The following is a 21767-nucleotide window of genomic DNA, read 5'->3' on the forward strand; positions in this document are numbered from 1 at the left end:
TAAGAAATCTCATGAGGACCTGAATATTCAAGGCCCCAGCAATTCCTGTGTAGCAAATTCTTTTCTTATGTTAATAGTCAATTTGCATTCAATTTGGTTTTTATAAAGACGCATCCAAAATTGTATAAACTTCAGGACCTCCAAATCGGAATCCCTTCTGATTTAGTACTATCTGTTAACATTTGAATACGCATGCCCTTCGGCCAGCCTTTCTACTTTTAGGAATATATCCTAAAAAACAAGCAACAACAACAACGACAAACTAGCAAATGCCTAAAAGTATGATTAATTGCTGCTTAGCAAAGAATTGAGAAAAACACTTTATTTCTATAAGTAAGGGATTAGATCAGCACATCATGGGGCATCTGTATAATGGAAACCTATGCCATTAAAAAAAAAATGAAGACATTCTATATTTAACGATATGGAAAATGTCTAATACATTTTAGGTGAAAAAGCACATTTCAGAATAATGTGAACAGACATTTACTGATGTGTCCTCATGCTGGTCCTCTTCTAAATACTCCATTATGTTTGATCTCTTATAATCTTCTTAACTGCTCCCTGAGGCAAGATTCATACCTACTTCCACATGGGAACGAAGCTCAAAGAAATGCCAATGAGTAACCAGGCTGGGATTCAAACCCAGGACTTTCAAGGCCTCCATACAATACAAAGTGAATTTATGGCTAAAAGTGGGCTTCCCCATGTGTGTTACATGAACATCAGTCTTGCACCATCTATAACAAGGATTATTCTTTTTTTTTTTTAATTTTTTAATGTTTATTTATTTTTTGAGAGAGAGAGAGAGAGAGAGAGACAGAAACCGAAGCAGGCTCCAGGCTCTGAGCTCCGAGCTGTCAGCACAGAGCCCGATGCGGGGCTGGAACTCACAAGGTGTGAGATCATGACCTGAGCCGAAGTCGGAGGCTTAACCGACTGAGCCACCCAGGCGCCCCAGGATTATTCTTTTTTATTAATGAAGAAGAAAGAGGTTGGTTTTCTTAGGGTTCCAAATCCGGTGGGTGGCAACTTTGGATCCCTTTCTATGTGTGTTCCTCTTTAAACGGCAGTCTGTCCACAGCCTCCTCTGGGGGCCCCTATGGGGTCTGGAGCAGCGAACCTGAGGCTGACGGGGCCCTAGGAATGCCACCAGCCCATTGAGAAATATCTCCACTCGGCCCCTACCTCCCAGACCTTCAGCACACACTGGTCTTTTTCTGGGATTTACTTGTGGAAACTGATTTACCTTCACTGCCTCTGATCTCATTGTCCCGTTCTCATGTTCCGGCTCACCTCTCCTAGCACCAACCACAGTGGCTTTGCCCCATAACTGCATAGCCAGTTCCCCCCTTACACCAAGATGGTAAGCCTTGTGCCCCAGTGCTGGCCCTGCCCGGTCCGGCCTGGCCTTCCAGCAGGACCTAGACTGAAAAGAGGGGGCTGGCTGGTTTGGGGAGGTCCCGTGGCATTCTGGACATTCCAGGGCTGGCGGCTAAAGTCAGGGCTGGAGGCCACCATGGGCGCGAAGCATCCCACAGTCCTGACAGGGGCAGAACTGAGCCTGGAAGGAGTCAAGGGAGGCAGGGACCGTCATGACACCTGAGAAAACAGGTCTGTACTGTCTGCTTGGATTAGAAACTCTTTTGACTCTTGCTACACATTACCTGCTGGGAGGAGGCGCTCGGGACAGGGACCGGAGGCTTGCAGGTGGATCCTGCCCTTGCTGGGGGTTGAAATTACTTAGGCCAAAGCTCTTAATCCTTTCAGAAGCCACCAGGCAGGGAGGGTGGCTGGATGCGAGGGCCCCCCGGGAACTGCAGGAATACACCCCATGCTGAGGCAGGCCACTGCTCCCCTGGGCAAGGTGCCATGCCAGCCACCAGCAAGAAGGCTTTAGAAACGAAATTGAAAGCAACAGACTGTTTTGGTTCCAAGTCATGGACTGGCCTCTGCCCTTCCCCCGCCACAGGCATTTGATCCCAGGCTGGTTGGTCCCCGGGCCCTAAGAAAAACATAAATCATCAACACAGCTAAAAGACAAGTAACTGCCTGGGTTTACAAATTTCATTCTACACGTAAGAGACCAAGGATTCGTATTTCGCCTGTATTTAAAACAAACTCACGCATCAATAAGGACAAGGAACCCAACGTAAGAAATGGGCAAAGATTATGAATAGAGATTCACAGAAGACATTTCAAAAGAGCCCGATCTCCCTGCTAATCAGGGAAAGGTCCATTCAGACCACAGTGAGATATGCTTGGGCCCTTTCTGGAGGGGCAAGCATTTCAACGTTCATTAGGCAATACAAAGCATTTGCAAGAATGCGTGCACATGGGACTCGGGGTTTCTTCTGGTGGTCACAGCAGCAAAGCCTCTCCAGGGCTATTTCCAGAAAAGCTGGAAATGCCCACCCTTTAATAGAGCAATTGCACTGCTAGAGGCACAGTCATAAAATGGAAAAAGAATAATCCAGATCTATAGCGTCCGTGGAAATAGATCTTAGAAACCTACTGTTGAGAGAAAAAAAGAATGGCACTCTGGTGCAGCTTGTGCTGAAATTATAAAAGCCTAAGCACTGTTTATGAAAACAAAAAATAGGGAAACTGAAAGCACTGATTACCAGCTCGATACGATTCAAAGTGCTTTCCACGGAATACAATATACTGTTTATGGATTCAGAGACATATTAAAAGCAAAAAACTCACTCTGACATGACATGCATTCGAACTATAGCTCTCAATGATGGACGGGTTGGAGGACGGCTACGAAAGGGACTTGAACTTGATCCATAACGTTTTATTTCTTTCATTTATAAATTTCTTTATCAAGCATAGCTCTATGTTCATTTGGAGTGGTAGGTACACAGGTGTTTGTTATTTTAGCTTGTGATCGTGGTTAATTTTTTTTTTTCTATATGAAATATTTAAGAAGGAGAATACCAGAGGTTGATAAACTCCCCAGAAGGGGCACCTAAAACGTTCAAAAGACGGAGCAACTTCCTGGCGTGGAAGGCGTGAGACGCACCGGCCCTGTCATGTGAAGGGCCATGGGCCAGGGCAACGTTAATGAAAGAGAAAGAGCCCCAGTCTGTGCATGAAGTTCACGTGCCGTACTCACGGGCAAGCCTCAGTCCTCAGTCAACACACTCACTCTTGTGGGAGGCACAGTTGTAGCTAAAAGTGCCAGCATGCCTCCTAGTTCGTGGCAGAGAAGAGGCAGATTCTCCTCTTCTCCTATCCCACTTGGATACGACCCCGAGATTCATGCCCCTGGACGACACACTGATCCCACCATGGGGCTGTGTCCCGTCCTCCCCCTAAGTTGTACAAAGACACCAGGCTGCTGGTTGACCTGGGAGTGGCACTCGATACGGGAGTAGAGACAGCAGATGCCTGGGCAGGAGGGGACCACGTGGAGCCTGTAATAGCTGTTTCACCCTGAAAGTCATGTATCTGCGTAGATGGGCGACACATTTACGGCAGCGACAACATACAGCTTTGTTCAAGATAAAGGACGGTGCTGCTGTGACAAAATCCAAACAAGACCACGACTGAATGGTCGTTTTCTTAATTGATAGCACAGAATGACTGATGTGAAAAAGGGCCTCGGCAAGAAAGAAAAAAAAAAGGAATTTTTACTTAAGTCTCTTAGGAAAAAAAAAAACAAACCTCAGACTAAATCAGTCTTACATGTAAAACATAAAACTTAAAAAACATGGAAGAAAATCTTCAGGATCTAGGGCTAGGCAAAAAGTTTATAGGCTCGATACCACAAGCATGACCCATCAAATTGATAACTGGGCCCCATCAAAATTAAATTTTGGTTAAGAAGATGGAACGATGAGGGGCGTCTGGGTGGCTCAAGCATCCGACTCTTGATTTTGGCTCAGGTCATGATCTCACGGTTTGTGCGATCGAGCCCCACGTTAGGCTCTCCGCTGACAGTGCGGAGCCTGCTTGGGATACTCTCTCTCTCCCTCTCTCTCTGCCCCTCTCATGCACCCTCTCATTCTCTCTCTCTCAAAATTAATAAATAAACATAGAAAAAAGAAGATAAAAAGATGAGGGGCGCCTGGGTGGCTCAGTCGGTTGAGCGTCCGACTCCGGCTCAGGTCATGATCTCACGGTTCGTGGGTTCGAGCCTCGCATCAGGCTCTGTGTTGACAGCTTGCTCAGAACCTGGAGCCTGCTTCGGATTCTGTGTCTCCTTCTCTCGTCGCCCCTCCCCCGCTCACGCTCTGTCTCACTCTGTTTCTCAAAAATAAATAAATGTAAAAAAAAAAAAAAAGATAAAAAGATGAGCTCCAGGGTGGGAGAAAATATTCACGAAACACGTATCCGACAAAGAACAGGTATCTAGAATACATAAGGCATACTGAAAACTCAATGGTTAAAAATAATCCAACTACAAAATGGGCAAAAGACAGAGAGACATTTTGCCAAAGAGGACATACAAATGGCAAATAAAGCACATGGAAAGATATTCGACATCATTGGCCATTAGGGAAATTCATATTAGAGCTGCCATATCATGACATACATATCAGAATGGCAAAAATAAACAATAGTGACCATAGCAAATGCTGGCGAGGATGCTGATCACTCACACACGGTTGGTGGCATCATTAAATGGTAATGGGCATCCTGGAAAACAGACAGTTTCTTTAAAACCAAACATGCAACTACCATACGAGCCAGCAATTACACATTAGGGGCAATTATCCCAGGTAAAGAATTCTACTCCCAGAGAAACAAAGGTTTATGTTCACCCAAAAATCTGTACACAAATGCTTATAGCAGCCTTATTTGAAAAAACTGGAAACAATCCAAATGTCTTTCAGTGGTGAGTGGGTAAGCCAACTGTAACATTCATATCAAGGAATGTTCTTCTTTTTTAATGTTTTATTGCTTTATGAGAGAGAGAGAGAGCGACCATGCGGGCGTGCAAGTGGGGGGCGGTGCAAAGAGAGAGAGGGACAGAGGATCTCAAGCGGGCTCCGGGCTGAGAGCAGAGAGCCCGATGTGGGGCTCAAACTCACGAACCTGTGCAATCACGATCTGAGCCAAAGTCAGATGCTCAACCCACTGAGCCAACCGGGCGCCCCTTAAGGACTACTCTTTAGCAATACAAAGAAAGGAACTATTGGTACGCAAAGAAACCTGGATGAATCTCCAGAGAATTATGTGGAGTGAAAAAATCAGTATCAAAGGTAGCATATGGTATGACTCTATCTACATAATACCTTGAAATTACACAATCACGTAAATTGAGAACCAATACCAGATTGCTAGAGATTAAGCAGGGGCTGGAACTGGAAGAGAATTGGGTGTGGTTATGAAAAGATCCTTGTGCAGATGGAAATGTTCTGTATCTTGACTATATCAATGTCAGTATCCTGGCTGTGATATTGTGCTAGCTTTGCAAAAGGTTACAATTAGGGGAAACTGACTAAAGGGTATATGGGATCTGTTTGCACTATTTCTTTTTTCTTTTTTCTTTTTTGTTAATGTTTATTTATTATTGAGAGACAGAGATGGAGACAGAGCATGAGCATGGGAAATGGCAGAGAGAGAGGGAGACACAGAATCCGAAGCAGGCTCCAGGCTCCGAGCTGTCAGCACAGAGCCCGACGCGGGGCTCAAACTCACGCACCGCGAGATCATGACCTGAGCCGAAGTCAGACGCTTAACCGACTGAGCCACCCCGGTGCCCCCATTTGCACTATTTTTTACAACTGCATGTGAATGTATAATTATCTCAAAATAAAAAGGTTAACTTAGATTACATAATATTGGGGACCACAAGGTATAACCAGGCTACCCAGTTCAGTGGGTCCAGAAGCCACAGTGTCCCCACCACTCCCTGCTGGGACGGCCCCTTGACACATCTGAGGCCCCATTTCTCAGTTTGCCTTTCTGTTGTCACACGCAAGAGGTAAAATATAGGGCAGATGAGATCATGTCTGTTTCCCTAGGGTTATCAAGGAAAGCTAACTATTTAAGCTGTTTAATGCATAATACACACATTTTCAAGATTTTTTGTCAAGGTTAACAGGTCCCTCCTCCCAAAAGCACCCCTTGGTTTTTGAGCAAAAGAAGGCAGACACAGGAGCATATAGTCTAAGATTCAAGAATAGGCCAAATTAACCTATGGAGATTAGAAATCAGAACAGTGGTAGCCTCTGGTGAGGGAAGGAGATTGACTGGAAATGAGCAGAAAGTTCTAGAGCTATGCTGTCTATACGGTAACTGCTAGTCACATGTGGCTGTGGAACACTTAAAATGTGGCTAGTCTGAATGAAGGTGTTCTGTAAGTGTTAAGTATACATCAGATTGAGGGGCACCTGAGTGGCTCAGGTCATGACCTCACAGTTCATGGGTTCGAGCCCCACGTCGGGCTCTGTGCTGACAGCTCAGAGCCTGGAGCCTGCTTCAGAGTCTGTGTCCCCTCTCTGTCTCTCTGCCGCTCCCCTGCTCGTGCTCTGTCTCTCAAAAAATAAATAAACATTAAAAAAAATGTTTAATATACAACAGATTTGAAAGACTTTCTTTTTAAAAAAAGGTAAAACATTTTATGAGAAAGTTTTAAAAGGTTGGTTACCTGCTGAAATGACATTTTGGCTATACTAAGTTACAGAAAATACACCATTAAAATTAATGTCACATATTTCTCATTATCTTGTTGATATGGCTACTAGAAAATTTAAAAGTCCACATGGGGCTCATATATCGATTGAAGAGCACTGTGTTACAGTGATAGGCAAGTCCTGTATCTTGGGGGGTTGAGTATATACACACATTTGTTAAAGTGCATCAAACTGTACAAAGTTTGTGCATTGTAATTATACCACAAAGCTTCCTGATTTTTCCGCCACCCAATATAACCTTCCCGAAGGGGTCTACAGCTTACAAAGGACACAGACTACAAAGAACTCCAGAGTGGCAGGGGCGCCTGGGTGGCTCAGTCGGCTGAACGTCCAACTTCGGCTCAGGTCACAATCTCACAGCTCGGGAGTTCGAGCCCTGCGTCGGGCTCTGTGCTGACAGCTCAGAGCCTGGAGCCTGTTTCAGATTCTGTGTCTCCGGCTCTCTGACCCTCCCCCGTTCATGCTCTGTGTCTCTCTGTCTCAAAAATAAATAAACGTTAAAAAAAAAAAGATGTGAGCAAGATACCCTGTATTGGTGGAAGCTTCCACTTTTAGTATCTTGACTAAAACCACTGGCACGTGTGTGTTTACACGTATATAGAAACAGGCAGGAAGTTATTATTTGACTCTAGCAAACCCAAGAAGATGTTTCTGAAAGCCTGAAATTCTCGGCTTCATGCTATAAGTCTGTGAAGCTTACATACTGTATGTGAGGCATTCGTACTGTAAGTCTTCCCCTGGGTCACTTGTACAGAGCGGGGGCTGATTCAGAACACTTGCTCCTTGATGGGGTCGCCGAGGTACAGACGAGGCGAGCTTACGACCTTAGATATCTAACAAAACCCTCAATGTTTTCTGTTCACTTGGAGGACCAGAGAGAGTCACAGAGTGTCAGGAGGTTAGGAGGAATTCACTAGGGTTCCCACTTCACCCACAGCCCTCTTGAATTAGGGGACTGGGCTCAAAGCCGAGCCTCCTTAGGAATCACGGAATGTCTCCAGAAATGTAGAGTGCTTCTTGTCCAAGTGGCCTATTTTACAAACAAGGTGCAGGGAGATAGAGTGGCTTGTCCAACACGACACTGAGTTGGAAGTGACAGGGCTGGGACCTGCTCTCCTGTCATCGAACTCCCAAACTGAGAAACACACACACGCCAGCAAGGTCCACAAAACAGGATTTGTGAGCTGGAGACACAACTCGTTTATTTATGTAGGGAGAGGCACCTGGCAGAATTATTGGTACCTGTCATTTATTAGGACACTCCCCTAGCAAGGCCTGCTCAAGACATGAAATTACATCCTGTACTGTACTTTGGTTTGCTCAACATATGACACCTCCCCTCCCCCTCCCCCTCCCCCCCCCCCCCCCCACAGAAAGTGTGAGCATGGGCCTGTTATATACCCCGAGCAGCCCAGCTTGGTTTAGGCAGTCGCCCTACCAGAACTGTCTCCCTCTTAACTCTTCAGACAGTTACTAAACTGTGGAACTGTGGGCCTTGAGATCATTATAGGAATGTACTAACCCACTGTTACCAAGCACATTACTTGTATAAGAGCTCATCAGTGCAATGGGTTGGAGATGTCTTTAGCATCAGGCTGTGAGTTAAGAATTTTCTCTTCTTTTTTTTTTTTTTTTTAAGTTTTTAAATTTATTTTGAGAGAAAGAGAAAGAGAGGGAGGGGGCGGGGGCAGAGGGAGAGAGGGAGAGAGAGAATCCCAAGCAGGCTTCTCACACTCAGCACAGAGCTCAACTCGGGGCTCAAACCCATGGACCTCAAGATCATGACCTGAGCCGAAATCAAAAGTTGGACGCTCAGCCAACTGAGCCACCCAGGTGCCCCAAGAATTTTCTTCACGTGACCTTCTTTAACTCTCAGACAACATTATTTACACATGAGAAAGATCAAGTTCAACTTCGTCCCAAAGCAACCAGCTAAAATGGTTCATTTGAACCCAGATATGCCTGGCTTCAAAGTTTCTGCCTATAGAAATGTGGGGGGTGTTAGGAGAGCTTCATACCCAGGATTCAAAAGAGTTCAAGCACAGGCAAGATTTCACATGAGTATATAGGCTTCATGCTTCGAACTACAGCCCTATCGCCGGAGGGATCAATTTCAAACTTCAGCCTGCCAGCAAGGCTTCCTCGGTCCCGTTCCCACCAATCAGATTGTTTCCTGCTTTGATCGGCATCTTCCAAGGAACAGCACCCTTTCTGCCTTGAATCGGGGGGGTCTATGGTCTTCCCCTGTAGATCCCTTTTAGGCAAAAAGAACTCGGTGAAAACAAGTTCATCTCTATACTCTCTCTGCACCTTCCACAGTAGATAGCACCTCTCTCTACTGCATGCCAGGCCCAAAAGGGTAACCAAAGCTGATGTGTACCACTCACTGGTTACAACGTCCAAGTTCGTAGTTTATTTTCTATTGTTACATTTAGAATGGAGGATCCCCAGTGGAATGTGTAGGGAAATCATTACTAGATCACTTGTTAATCATCTTTGGGGAACTATGGGAAGAGTCTAATTTTTTCAACCATTATGGTTTCCAACCAAAACACTTCCTGACTTAATATATAGGGATGCCTCATATAGGGATGGCATTTTATAGTTGCTGTTACTGGTCCCACCTGATAACAGCCATCCCCCTAGAGGGTAGTCCATGAAGCTCACGTACCCCTCTGCTCTACTACCAGCATCAAGTCACTGCGGCCCCGACTCTGAATATCGTTCCCAATTCTGAGAGGCGTAAGTCAATGTTCTTTCTGCTTTTCTCAGCTCCGAGTGACCCCAGATGCAACCGCCCCACAGGCAACCCCAGGCCAGCTTTAGAGGTCTGTCTGGAGGAAACCTGCTCATCTCAGGTTCATCAAGGAACCTTCCCTCCAAGGCTCCCTGAAGCCCCAGACTAGCCCATCCATTTTCCTCGGGGGAAGGGGATGTGTGGACAAGGGGAAGGAGCTGGTGGTTCAGGAGATCTGGAGAGCAATGGACTACTCCCTCTTTCCTTCTGGGGAAAAAGGCTCTGAACAACCCCGATTTTGATGGACAGGGAGCGTCTGGCAGATCCAAGGGCTGGACTTGTGGCTGGGCAGAGACTACCATCTTGGCAACTGGCAGAAGGAAGAACCAGGTGCAAGAAAGAGGTCACTGATCCCCCCCGCCCTGCCACTTTTAAGTCAGTTGGAATTCCTACCCAGATATCATTTGAAGGTCTCAGGGACCAGACCGGTAGCATTAACACAAACTCACCAGGCTCAGAGGTTAGGTAATGCACTCAACGTCACGCAGTGAGTAGGTGAAGGAGCCAGGACTGTAACCCAAGGCAGTCTGGCTTCAAAGTTCTTGCTCTTTCCTGACAGGCAAAGCTGGGGATCTGATAAGTAATAGGCCTGGGTGGGTGGTGGGTGGACAGCAGAAAAGCAGGTTTTATGTGTAACTGGGAAGAGCAGAGAATAGAACTCCAGGAGCTTTCCACATATCATTACACCGGAACACTGAGTAGTGATCACCTGACTTAGCTTTTTCCCCACTAAACTGCAACATTCCTGGGAGTCCGGGTTTTTTTTGGCTTCTGTATCCACAGCACCCACCAGGTGCTTGACAAGACATGACGTATGTACTCAGCAATATCTATTGAATGCTTGAGACTCCTGAGGGTTTCTTTAGGGGAAAGTGGGAGTGAACTTAGGCCAAATCATCATAGTCAACAGAAAACAAGGCAGGGAAGGGATGGGAAGGAATTAGACCAAATGCTCAGGAAACCTTCTCTCTCTGGACAAAGGATCTCCTCCAGGTGCAGGGTCAGAATTTCTCTGAGGCCTGGTGCCCCTACCCTGAGATGGTAGGCCTGGACCAGGTAAGGGTCCTGCTTTGTTTACACACAAAAACATCAAAGGTCAGCAATGTTGCCATGGGAGCAGAAGTGGCCTGATTCAGCATCGTGAAACATGTACACTTTGGGGGGTAACTTTCCATAGGGTCCTCACATCCTAAGAGGGCACCCAGGAGTCCAGAGGTGGGGCTTGGAGGCTAGGGGTGTCGATGACAGAATTTGCCTAGGGAGGCACGGTGAGAAAACCCAGCTGTTTTCCTCACAATCCCACCTACCGAGCAGCCTTGAGCCACCGGGTTTTCCTGGAAAACTAGGCATAGCCATCTTAGAGCATGGCGTGATTTCTAGTTGTCGGAACCAGCAAGTGCGAGAGGTTTTGATCTTGAAGTTTCAGCCCAAAGAGGAATTTGCCTCTCCTTCCAATCCCCTCCGCCCCCATCCGATTTTTGTGAAGCAAACAGTTCTCTCAGAGGAGAAGTTCCACTGTTCTCTTCCCTCTCCTTCCCCGAACTTAGTTCTTGGCCCTCCTGGGAGGCAGGGCAGGCTCGGTGGCGCCCAGGCCTCCCGCTTCTGGGTGCTGAAGACAACCACCACCGATAACATCAGTTGGAGCCCAGCTCTGCTTAAGCAGCCAACGCGCGCTCAAACTTCGATCTTACAGGAAAATGGCACGGCTTTGGAGGCAGTGGAGCCACTAGGAGTGGGAACCTGCCGGCCCCCATCCCACCTTTGCACGGAGGACATGAGCAGACAGGCCCAGGAGGCGGTAAGGTGCAAAACCGGTGTTTGTCAGCACCGCAGGAGGAGTGGGGACGCGGCTGAGCATAGCGGTCCCAAAGCCCCCCCCCCCCCAAGTTTATCCCTAAAGGGGGTCCAGCTCGGAGACAGCGTTCTGAAGACAGAGCCCTGCCCCTGCCCCTCCTTCTCAGGCTAGATCGCCTAAGGCCCACACGCCTGGCCCTCTGTGCTCACGAACGGAAACAACCTAGAGTCCTGGACCAGAACTCAGAGTCAGTGCAGGGTCGCTGGCAGCCACCAGCCGCAGCCCGGGTCTGCGCGGGCCAGGCCAGCATTTCCTGTTGCCTAGGCGCTGAGCGCGGGCTACCTGCTCCCCAGCGGGTGCCATCCAGAGGTGCGGCAGCCCAGCCGCGGGCCTGCCAGCCGGGGTGGGCTCGGCCCCCCAGAAAAGCCCTGCAGGAACCCCCAATCTCCCTCCCTCCCGGGGGCTCGTGCCGCCCCCTTCTCCCCCAGCCCCCCCTTCCCCCCCTCCCCCCAGGGGCCGAGTACCTGAGGGGGCGGGCGCCCTGCAGTCTCGCTTCCTGCCATGCCCGGGCGAGGACGGCCCGGGTCCCCGGCACCCCCGGGCTCCCGGCGCACAGCCTCCCGAGGCGCAGCCCCCAGGGGTAGATGGCCATGGCTCTCTGCGCCCGCGTCCCGGCCCCAGGAAACTTTTAAAGTGAGCCGAGGCGGGGCGAGCGCGGAGCGGGCGGGGAGGCGGGGAGGGTCGCCTCTGCCTATGGGGCGCGGAGGACTCGGTCCCGCCGGGGCGGGGGGCGGGGCGAGGCGTGGAGGAAGCTGCGCCGCGCGGGGCCACCTTCCCCTCGGACCCGCGGCCCTCCCCGCCCACCTCGAAGACGTGCCCGGGTTTCCCTGCGGATCCCAAGGCCCCGGCCACAGCCCGAGGCCAGGCTCCCCTGCCGACCACCGGGGGCCTAAGTTTGGGGGCTCAAGAGCTTGTTGATTTTGTAGAGGGGGAGCCCGCGGGGCGCGAGTGTGGGCCGGGCGGCGAGGCCGAGACGCGTCCGTGCCCCCACCCCGCCCCAGCCCGGTTTAGAGAGCGGGTCATAGGCTGCCAGCTCCCCTCCGGGGTGCGAGCCAGAGGCGCCTCCGAGAAGCGCCCCGAGGAGTGCCAGCTGGAGCAGAGGGCTCGCGGGGGTGGGTTGCTGGGGGGGGGGGGGGGGGAGGGAAGTGGCCCGGACAAAGGGTGCCGTGGGCGATCCCCCTCTCGGTCGACTGCAGGTGGAAGCCAGAAGTCAGCTTCAGAACGGACACCAGTTGGTACCCCCTTCTCCCACGGGCAGCCTCCCACCCTGGGCCTCTGCCTCGACTCCCCACGCCCCGGCTCGCAGTGCACCGTGTAAGGTGGCGTCAGGGATTGAAACCTGGGCTTCTCACCGCCATCTGCCAACCCCAGCTCGGGCCCAGGGCCCCATTCCGTGCCCTGTCCGAGGCGTGACTGGAAAGCAGCAGTGGACAGAGGTTCAGCCCACCGCACCTGTTCCATCTCGGGTCCTGGCTGGGAAAGGCGGCACCGGGCACCCGAGTGGCACAAGTGCCAGGTCCACACTGTCTTGACCCTTTCTCCAGAGGAGGAGGACAGCGATGGGGGAAAGGCCCTGGCAGGGTGACCTCCCCGCTCCTGCCCCAGAGGAAGCAGTGAAAATCTGGGCCAAGCAGAAAGGTTAGTGAGGGGTGGGGCCTGGCCTGAGAAGACCTTTGCCCTTATCTGGGGACTTGGCCTCCGACTGAGGTCCTGAGGAGTCTATGCTGCATCCGTCCTCATGATGGGAGTGGCCTCAGATCCTCCCGAAACCCTGGCTCCTGGGGGACGGTCTCCACACTTGACGGTCTCCACACTTCAGAGTGTGTGGGGATGGGGCAGGAAGACAGGGGAGCAGAGAAATTACGACCAGTTGAGCTGGCAAGGACACACCTTTCTTTTTTTTTTTTTAATTTTTTTTTCAACGTTTTATTCATTTTTTTTGGGACAGAGAGAGACAGAGCATGAACGGGGGAGGGGCAGAGAGAGAGGGAGACACAGAATCGGAAACAGGCTCCAGGCTCTGAGCCATCAGCCCAGAGCCCGACGCGGGGCTCGAACTCACGGACCGCGAGATCGTGACCTGGCTGAAGTCGGACGCTTAACCAACTGCGCCACCCAGGCGCCCCAAGGACACACCTTTCTAATGACACTAACTCTCCGACTCTGACAGCCTGGCCCAGGGACGGAGTGCCCCGGGGCATAGCCCAAGTCCAGGGTATCAGCTCTGCCGGTAACTGGCTGTGTGGTCCTGGTAGTTACCTTGCTAGTTTGAGGGTAGCCCTGGGGCAAGAGAAGGATTGGTTCCTCCTCGAACTTTGCTCCAGCCTCAGATCTCCATCCGCAGGCTTTTCTGACTTCCCGGACACGAGTGCCATGGAGTAACAGTCACCGATTTCAGGATACCTTCCTCAAGCCATACTCTTAAGAGACATTATCTCCCTTCACAATCACCCCGCAAGGAACAGACATGCCTTGGAATATGACTCTGGTGTTATGGATGAAGAAACTGAAAGACGCCTGGCTGGCTCAGTTACTAACGCACGTGACTCTTGATCTTGGGGTTATAAGTTCGAGCCCCACACTGGGAGCAGAGATTGCTTACAAATAAAATCTTTACAAAAATAGAAGAAAGAAAAAGAAACCGAGCCCCAGGGAGGTTCTGCTACTTGCCCAAGGTCAAGGTGAGCACAGTGAGTGCAGGCCAGGGCTCAGCCTGTACTCACTTGGTGGCTTTGGACAAGTCACAGGGCCTCTCCGGGCCTCAAGTCGTTATGTTTAAAATTGAGATAATAGGGGCACCTGGGTGGTTCAGTCAGTTAAACGTCTGACTCTTGATTTCGGCTCAGGTCATGATCCCAGGGTGGTGAGGTTGAGCTCTGCGTTGAGCCCCAAGTTGGGCTCCCAGTTGAGTCCCGCATCCGGCTCTGGCTCCACGCTGACAGTGCACAGCCTGCTTGGGATTCTCTCTCTCTCCCTCTCTCTCTGGCCCTCCCCTGCTTGCACTCTTGCGCATGCGCTCTCTTTCAACATAAATAATATAATAAAATGGGGAAGGGGCACTTGAGTGGCTTAGTCGTTAAGCGTCCGACTTCAGCTCAGTGATTCGTGAGTGATTCATGATCTCATGATCTCATGATTCATGAGTTCAAGCCCCATATCGGGCTCTGCACCGTCAGCACGGAGTCTGCCTGGGATTCTCTCTCTCCCTATCTCTGCCCACCCCCCACCCCCCACTTGTTCTCCCTCTCTCTCTCTCTTTCTCTCAAAACTTAAAAAAAACCTGGAGATAACACCAGCCTCATGCAGAGGGTTGGGGTAAGGATTGGGTGTGGTGGCACAGACCTAGCACTTGACCCTTTGTCAGTGATTGTTACTTTCTCTCTCTATCCTCTCCTGCCTCCTGTTGTCTACACTCTGAGACTTTCCTCTGTGTTTAGTGTTGCAAACCTTTTGTTTAACAGGAGGAATTGTTTTTCATCTCTGCAAAGCCTTGAAAGATGTGGTAGGCACTGGTTCTATAAAAGGGGAGAACGGTTGGGAGGAAAGAAAATGCTAGTGCCTAATGAGGGAGCCCCTGAGTCTGTTGACCAGAATTCTTGGGTCTCTTTGAGGGAGTGGTGAGCAGGGCATATTGCCACCCAGTCCCTGCAACCAACTCAGTTCCTCACGGCTTCCCAAGGGACTTTGTGCCCGAGCCCAGCATGCCTGCTGAGTGCTGCACCTGACTTGCCTTGCCTTGGTTTTGCTCAGGCCCCTGGCGACCCTGAGAAAGCCCTTAGTCCGTCCCCTTTGCCAAAATCCTTCCCTTTGTGCTTCAGAACTGGGCTCAAAATGTAAACGTCACTCGGGCGCCTGGGTGGCTCAGACGGCTGAGCGTCCGACTCTTGATTTCAGCTCAGGTCATGATCTTGCGGTTCGTGAGTTCAAGCCCCACGTGGGGGCTCGGTGCTGACAGCTCGGAGCCTGGAGCCTGCTTCGGATTCTGTGTCTCCTTCTCTCTCTGCCCCTCTGTCTTGGTCTCTGTCTCTCTCTCAAAAAATAAACATAAAAAAAAATAAATAAAGTTGCACAGGCAACCAGTCTGTGTTCGAAAATAACAATACAACTGTATTAGGAGGATTTGGGGAGGAGACACGGCAGCGAGTACAAATCCTCCCCTGTCAAACAGAAGATCAAGAAATGGCTGTATAAGTATAATATTTCGAGGCAAATAACAGAAGATAAAACGCACGTGGTTAAAATAGTTCAGATCTGAGAAGACATTTCTTTTATTTATTTATTTATTTATTTATTTAAAAAAATTTTTTTCACGTTTATTTTTGAGAGACAGAGAGACAGTGTGAGCTGGGGAGGGGCAGAGAGAGAGGGAGACACAAAATCCGAAGCAGACTCCAGGCTCCGAGCTGTCAGCACAGAGCCCGACGCGGGGCTTGAACTCACAGCCCGAGAGATTATGACCTGAGCCGAAGTTGGCCGCTTAACTGGCTGAGCCACCCAGACGCCCCTGAACAGACATTTCTCCAAAGAAGGCATACAATGGCCAATAAGCACATGAAAACGATACTCGGTACAAAAATACAGGCATAAAGGTGGTCAACATCAGTAGTCATTGGGGAAACGCGAATCAAAACCACAAGCTACCACCTCACACCCGTGAGGGTGGCTATGACAAAAAATAAATAAAATAAAACAGAAAACGCTAAGTGTTGGTGAGGAGGCGGAGAAATTGGAAGCCATGTGTGCTGCGGTGGGAATGTAAAATGGAATGGAAGCCATTCCATTCCAAAATGGAAGCCATTGTGGAAAACAGCATGGCAGCTCCTCAAACAGTTAAAAGCAATCACCCCATGATCTAGTAACGCCACTTCCGGGTTTGTGCCCAAAAGAAGTGCAGGTAGGAACCTGGACAGACATTTGTACACACAGGTTCATAGCAGCATTCTTCACAATCGTCAAAAGGCAGAAACAACCCAAATGCCCATTGGCGGGTGGTTGAGTGGATAAGACGTTGTGGTATGTCCATACAATGGAATATTATTCAGGCTTCTAAAGGAGGGAAACTCTCACCCGTGCTGCCTTGAGGACATTGTGCTGAGTAAAAGAAGCCAAACGCAGAAGAACAGACACTGACCTGAGGTACTTAAGGTGGTCAAAGTCCTCAGGAATTAGAACGGTAGTTGCCAGGGGCAGGGGATTGGGGGGAGTGAGGAATTAGCGTTCAATGGGTATAGAGTTTTAGTTCGGGAAGATGGAAAAGTTCTGGAGATGGATGGTGGGGATGGTTGCACGACAGCGTGATTGTACCTAATGCCACTGGACCGTCCACTTCAAAATGGTAAACTGGTGTATTTTATTTATGTCGATTTTGCTACTAATAAAACAAAGTTCTCTTTGGAGCATGGGACTAGAAGGAGGGGTGGGACAGAAAACCGATGCTTATTTGTTCAAAAGCCTTTTTCTCATTTTATTTTCCTAAAACATCTTTCTAGGTTTTCTTTTCTTTTTTTTTTTTTTTTTAATTTTTTTCTTTTTTTTCTTCAACGTTTATTTATTTTTGGGACAGAGAGAGACAGAGCATGAACGGGGGAGGGGCAGAGAGAGAGGGAGACACAGAACCAGAAACAGGCTCCAGGCTCTGGGCCATCAGCCCAGAGCCCGACGCGGGGCTCGAACTCACGGACCGAGAGATCGTGACCTGAGCTGAAGTCGGACGCTTAACCGACTGCGCCACCCAGGCGCCCCTCTAGGTTTTATTTTCAAGTAACCTCTACACCCAACGTGGGGCTCGAACTTACAACCCCGCGATCAACATGCTCTACCAACTGAGCCAGCCAGGCGCCTCCTACATGTTTTATCTTTAATATATATATATTTTTTACTAGCAGGCCAAGGAAGGCTTCTTGATGAGTGCCATTGATCACGTACAGGGACTAGCATGTCTGGTGAGATTTTTCACTGGACGCCAATGAGTGCAAAGGGGTTGCTCCGGCCTGTCGTCAGCCTCAGAGTCAGATCTGGGAAGAAATCCAGCTCTACTGCCTTTTTTCTCAATGACCTTGGACAAAATTTCTTTCCTCTGGGGTCATTTTTCATCGCTCTCTGTTGTAATCGCCTGCGTCCAAGGAGTATATGAAAGACGTCCCCTTTAAGGAATCTTCTTCGCAGCATGTCTGGTTAGGAATGCAGTGCTCTAGTGAAGGAGAGGTGGGAAGTCGAGAGGCTGGCGACGCCAGTGGAGAAAAAGGGAGACAAGGGTGAGGAAGAGCGCTCATGAAAGACGAGACGACGCTCCCCTGGGACACCATAATGCTCACACTCTGCCCATCAGACCTGGTAGCCAGCACCGAAGATAAAAGAACAAGGCTGATAACAATGGTTCTAGGAATGGCTGTGTCTGACATTCAAACTGAAAGTGAAATTTGGGAACTTGTTCCAAACTGCTCTGAAGAGCAAACTTATTTTGGTCACAACTAATAGTTGATAGTGGACACAGGCAGATATGACCTTAAAACATTCCCTGTTTTCTTGCCCACAGCTCAAAATTGGAAAAACCAAACAAGCCGCAATCCTAGCAGCTGCCAAAAGTTGTGAAAGCCTTGCTTTTGTAAAGAGTTTAGGGCGAAAATCTTTTTTGGGTGATGTAATTGTTAACTTTTCCTGGGTCAAAGTCAGAGGAAGGTCAGCTGGGAAGTCTTGGGTAAAGACCCAGTGTTATTAGATCAAATCAAAGTTATCTTCCTTTACTCACTCATTGGCTCTGCAGACATTCATTGAGTCCTTTTTTGGTCCCAGGCACAGCCTTGGGTCCTCAGGCTGGAGATATGAATAAGGCAGGACATCTGCCTTCAGAGAACTCACTGTCTAGCAAAGAACACTCACCCTGAGACAGACGCTGGCATGCGATGTGGCCAGTGCTGTGGGAGAGGGGGCACAGGGGACAGGCACCTACCCTGGGCATGTCGCAGAAGGTCTCCTAGATATCCGAGCTGAGTCCTTGAAAAACGAGTGTGTGCTTGTTTCCTATTAGTGCTGGAATTAATTACACAAATGTGGTGGCTTCAGAACAACAGAACCATATTCTCTTACATTTCTGGAGGCCAGAAGTCTGAGGTGAGTCTTATGGGACTAAAATCAAGGTAATCGGGGGGCTGGTTCCATGATAGGAAAAGATAGGATTCAGGAGGCAGAGAGGGAAAGGGGAAAGGTTAGGACCTGAGGTCCCTGTGTTGAGGGAGCCTAGGGACAAGCTGAAGGCAAAGTACAGGCTAACCTCAGTAATAAATGGCATTTTCCTAACACAGCTAGCCCCTCAAGGTCCTGGAAACCTTGCTTCCAAAATTCCTTAGAGACTTGAGCTGGCCCTGAGCCCCTCCCAATCTGAGGGTATATAATCAGTTACCCGTCACCACCCCAGTGCAACTCTATCTGTCCACAGGCCCTGTCCCTGTGCTTTAATAAAATCACCTATTTGCGCCAAGACCTTTCCTAGAATTCTTTCTTGGCTATCGGCTCCAAACCCCACCATCACCCCGAAACCCCATCACCTAGGCTGGGGGAAAACACGTATTTTGGAACAATGCCGGGAGTGTCTGACCATAGCAAACCCCCCTCGGGCATAAGGTTCCTCTTAAGAACGTAACACTTGGGGCGCTTGGGTGGCTCAGTCGGTTAAGCATCTGACTTCAGCTCAGGTCATGATCTCGCAGTTTGTGAGTTCGAGCCCCACGACGGGCTCTGTGCTGACAGCTCGGAGCCTGGAGCCTGCTTTGGATTCTGTGTCTCCCTCTCCCCCTCACATTCTGTCTCTTTCTCTCAAAAATAAGTAAGCATTAAAAAAAAAAAAAAAAAAAGAGGGGCGCCTGGGTGGCGCAGTCGGTTAAGCGTCCGACTTCAGCCAGGTCATGATCTCGCGGTCCGTGAGTTCGAGCCCCGCGTCGGGCTCTGGGCTGATGGCTCAGAGCCTGGAACCTGTTTCCGATTCTGTGTCTCCCTCTCTCTCTGCCCCTCCCCCGTTCATGCTCTGTCTCTCTCTGTCCCAAAAATAAAATAAACGTTGGAAAAAAAAAATTAAAAAAAAAAAAAAAAAGAGTGTAACAGACACCACCTACTCCCCTCAGATTTTCCTCGGGAATTTGAAAGAAGACCTAACGATATGGTAGTAGACTGACCATGAAACACATGACCCACAAGAAATGATACGGCCATAGATCACCCCTCGTACAATGGAATCGAGCCAATCAGGAATGGACAACCCAGCACCCAGAGCTATCAAGCCAGTAAGGGCAGAACCTGAGAAGGAACGAGGGGGAAGGGAAGGGAAGGTGATGATCAGAACCTTATAAAGCAAAGGCTCGTGCCTGGAGACGGGGGCATTCACTTCCGCAGGTCCCCTCTCTGTAAAGAGAGCTTTCGTACTATTCTTCCTTTCTAATCTTCTACTCAAAGATTATAGAGTATAATGCTGGTCATTTTGTGTCTGCCTTTCCATTCTTCCAAGAGGCGAGAGAAGGAATTCTGGGTGTTGAGGTAAAAAAGTCTTGCAACAGTTCTTGCTAGAGGCTCCAGGGGAGAATTGTTCCTTGTCTCTTCCAGCTTCTGGTGGCTCCAGGCCGTCCTTGCTTGTGGCCGTGTCACTCTCATCTCTGCCCCCTCCTCCTGTATGTCCAAACCCTCTCTGCCTCTCTTATAAGGACCCTTGTGATTACATCGAGGGCCCACCCGGATGATTCCAGATAATCTCTCCATCTGAAGGTCCTTAACTTGATCACATTTGAAAAGTCCCTCTTGCCATGGAAAGTAACATATTCCCAGGTTCTGGGGATTAGGGTGTGGACATCACCGCGGACCATCATGCAGCCACCACAGGCAGGTTGGGAGGAGAAACTGTGGACAGCCAATGGGATGTTCTAGGGGGAATACATATGAAGGGAATAGGGAGGAAATGTATGTATGTGAAGACAGAGAGCATGTGCGCTTTGGAAGTTGCTAGTGGTTTTGTTAGGGGAGCAAAGAGTGCTTTTTTGGGAGGAGTGAGAGATAAGGTAAAGTCTTATGGGAGAGACAGTCAGGGCATATATTACAATGATTGTGGATTTTATTCCCAGGGAGCCCGTAGCTAGAGTGTGGCATGTGATAGGTATTCAATATACTTCTGCTGATTTGGGTCAAATGAATGACTCAGACAAATAATATTCATAGAATGCCTCCTGTACATTTGTTGGAGGTGGAAATATACAAAGGATCTCCAGGGATACCTGGCTGGTGCAGCCAGTAGATCATGTGATGCTTGATCTCAAGGCTGGTTGGGAGTTCAAGCCCCACATTGGGCTTACTTAAAAAAAATAAAATAGGGGCGCCTGGGTGGCTTGGTCGGTTAAGCGTCCGACTTCGGCTCAGGTCATGATCTCACGGTCCGTGAGTTCGAGCCCCGCGTCGGGCTCTGTGCTGACGGCTCAGAGCCTGGAGCCTGTTTCAGATTCTGTGTCTCCCTCTCTCTCTGCCCCTCCCCTGTTCATGCTCTGTCTCTCTGTCTCAAAAATAAATAAACGTTAAAAAAAAATTTTTTTTAATTAAAAAAAAAAAAATCAAATCGGGGCGCCTGGGTGGCGCAGTCGGTTAAGCGTCCGACTTCAGCCAGGTCACGATCTCGCGGTCCGTGAGTTCGAGCCCCGCGTCGGGCTCTGGGCTGATGGCTCGGAGCCTGGAGCCTGTTTCCGATTCTGTGTCTCCCTCTCTCTCTGCCCCTCCCCCGTTCATGCTCTGTCTCTCTCTGTCCCAAAAATAAAAATAAAACGTTGAAAAAAAAATCAAATCAAATAAAAAGGATCCCCTTTGGTGGGATTCAAACCCTATGATCAAGAAGTGAGGCCTTTCAGGCCTTCGTCGTTGTGTCGGGATGCTTCCAGAGCTGGTACAATGACCCGAGCTAACCCTTCTTGCCACGTTGCTATTTTCGGTGTGCAGGTAGTGTCTTTCCTTACAGTTTCAAGATGGCAGTTCCAGCCATCACACAAGAAAGAACCAGCAAATAGGCATGGCAGCCTTTGATGAGCAAGGAAGGCCTCTCCCTAGGGCCACCCACCACGCTCCCCTGGGGTTCCATTGCCATCATCGTTATTCCTATGAACAACGCCAGTGCAAAGCAAGCCACAGTACCGTGGGCACGGGGTAGCCATTGAACATCTGCAGAAACGGCTCACTTCTGGTAATCAGGGGAGTGTTTCTGGAGGAGGCGGCGTCTAGATTGGGCCTTGAAGGATGAAAGGATGGTGACCCTTCCAGGAAAGGGCATTCTAAGCAGAATGGCGTGGCACAGAGGAGAAGGTGAGAACACACGAGATATTTCAGCAGATTTACAGGAATCATTTTTAAAACATTTTTTTAATGTTTATTTATTTTTTTTAATTTTTTTAACGTTTATTTATTTTTGAGACAGAGAGAGACAGAGCATGAACGGGGAAGGGGC

At 49.3% G+C, this 21767-nt stretch overlaps 1 protein-coding gene and 1 non-coding gene across 3 annotated transcripts in view; both read right to left on the minus strand.

The window, feature by feature from the left end:
* The window catches only part of ACSF2 (acyl-CoA synthetase family member 2), a 34401-nt gene extending 22383 nt beyond the window's left edge, over positions 1–12018 (minus strand). For both annotated transcript variants that reach the window (XM_043584103.1, XM_043584102.1), the window contains exon 1: positions 11767–12018. In XM_043584103.1, the coding sequence (XP_043440038.1) occupies positions 11767–11894 (128 nt within the window). In that variant the 5' untranslated portion in view covers positions 11895–12018. The remainder of the gene's footprint in view (positions 1–11766) is intronic.
* On the minus strand, positions 5018–5103 carry TRNAQ-UUG. The gene has a single exon. It is a non-coding gene; the product is annotated as a tRNA-Gln (tRNA).
* Positions 12019–21767: the final 9749 nt, after the last annotated feature.

The sequence above is a fragment of the Prionailurus bengalensis genome, chromosome E1 (assembly GCF_016509475.1).
Source record: "Prionailurus bengalensis isolate Pbe53 chromosome E1, Fcat_Pben_1.1_paternal_pri, whole genome shotgun sequence".
In the NCBI taxonomy this organism is placed as follows: domain Eukaryota; kingdom Metazoa; phylum Chordata; class Mammalia; order Carnivora; family Felidae; genus Prionailurus; species Prionailurus bengalensis.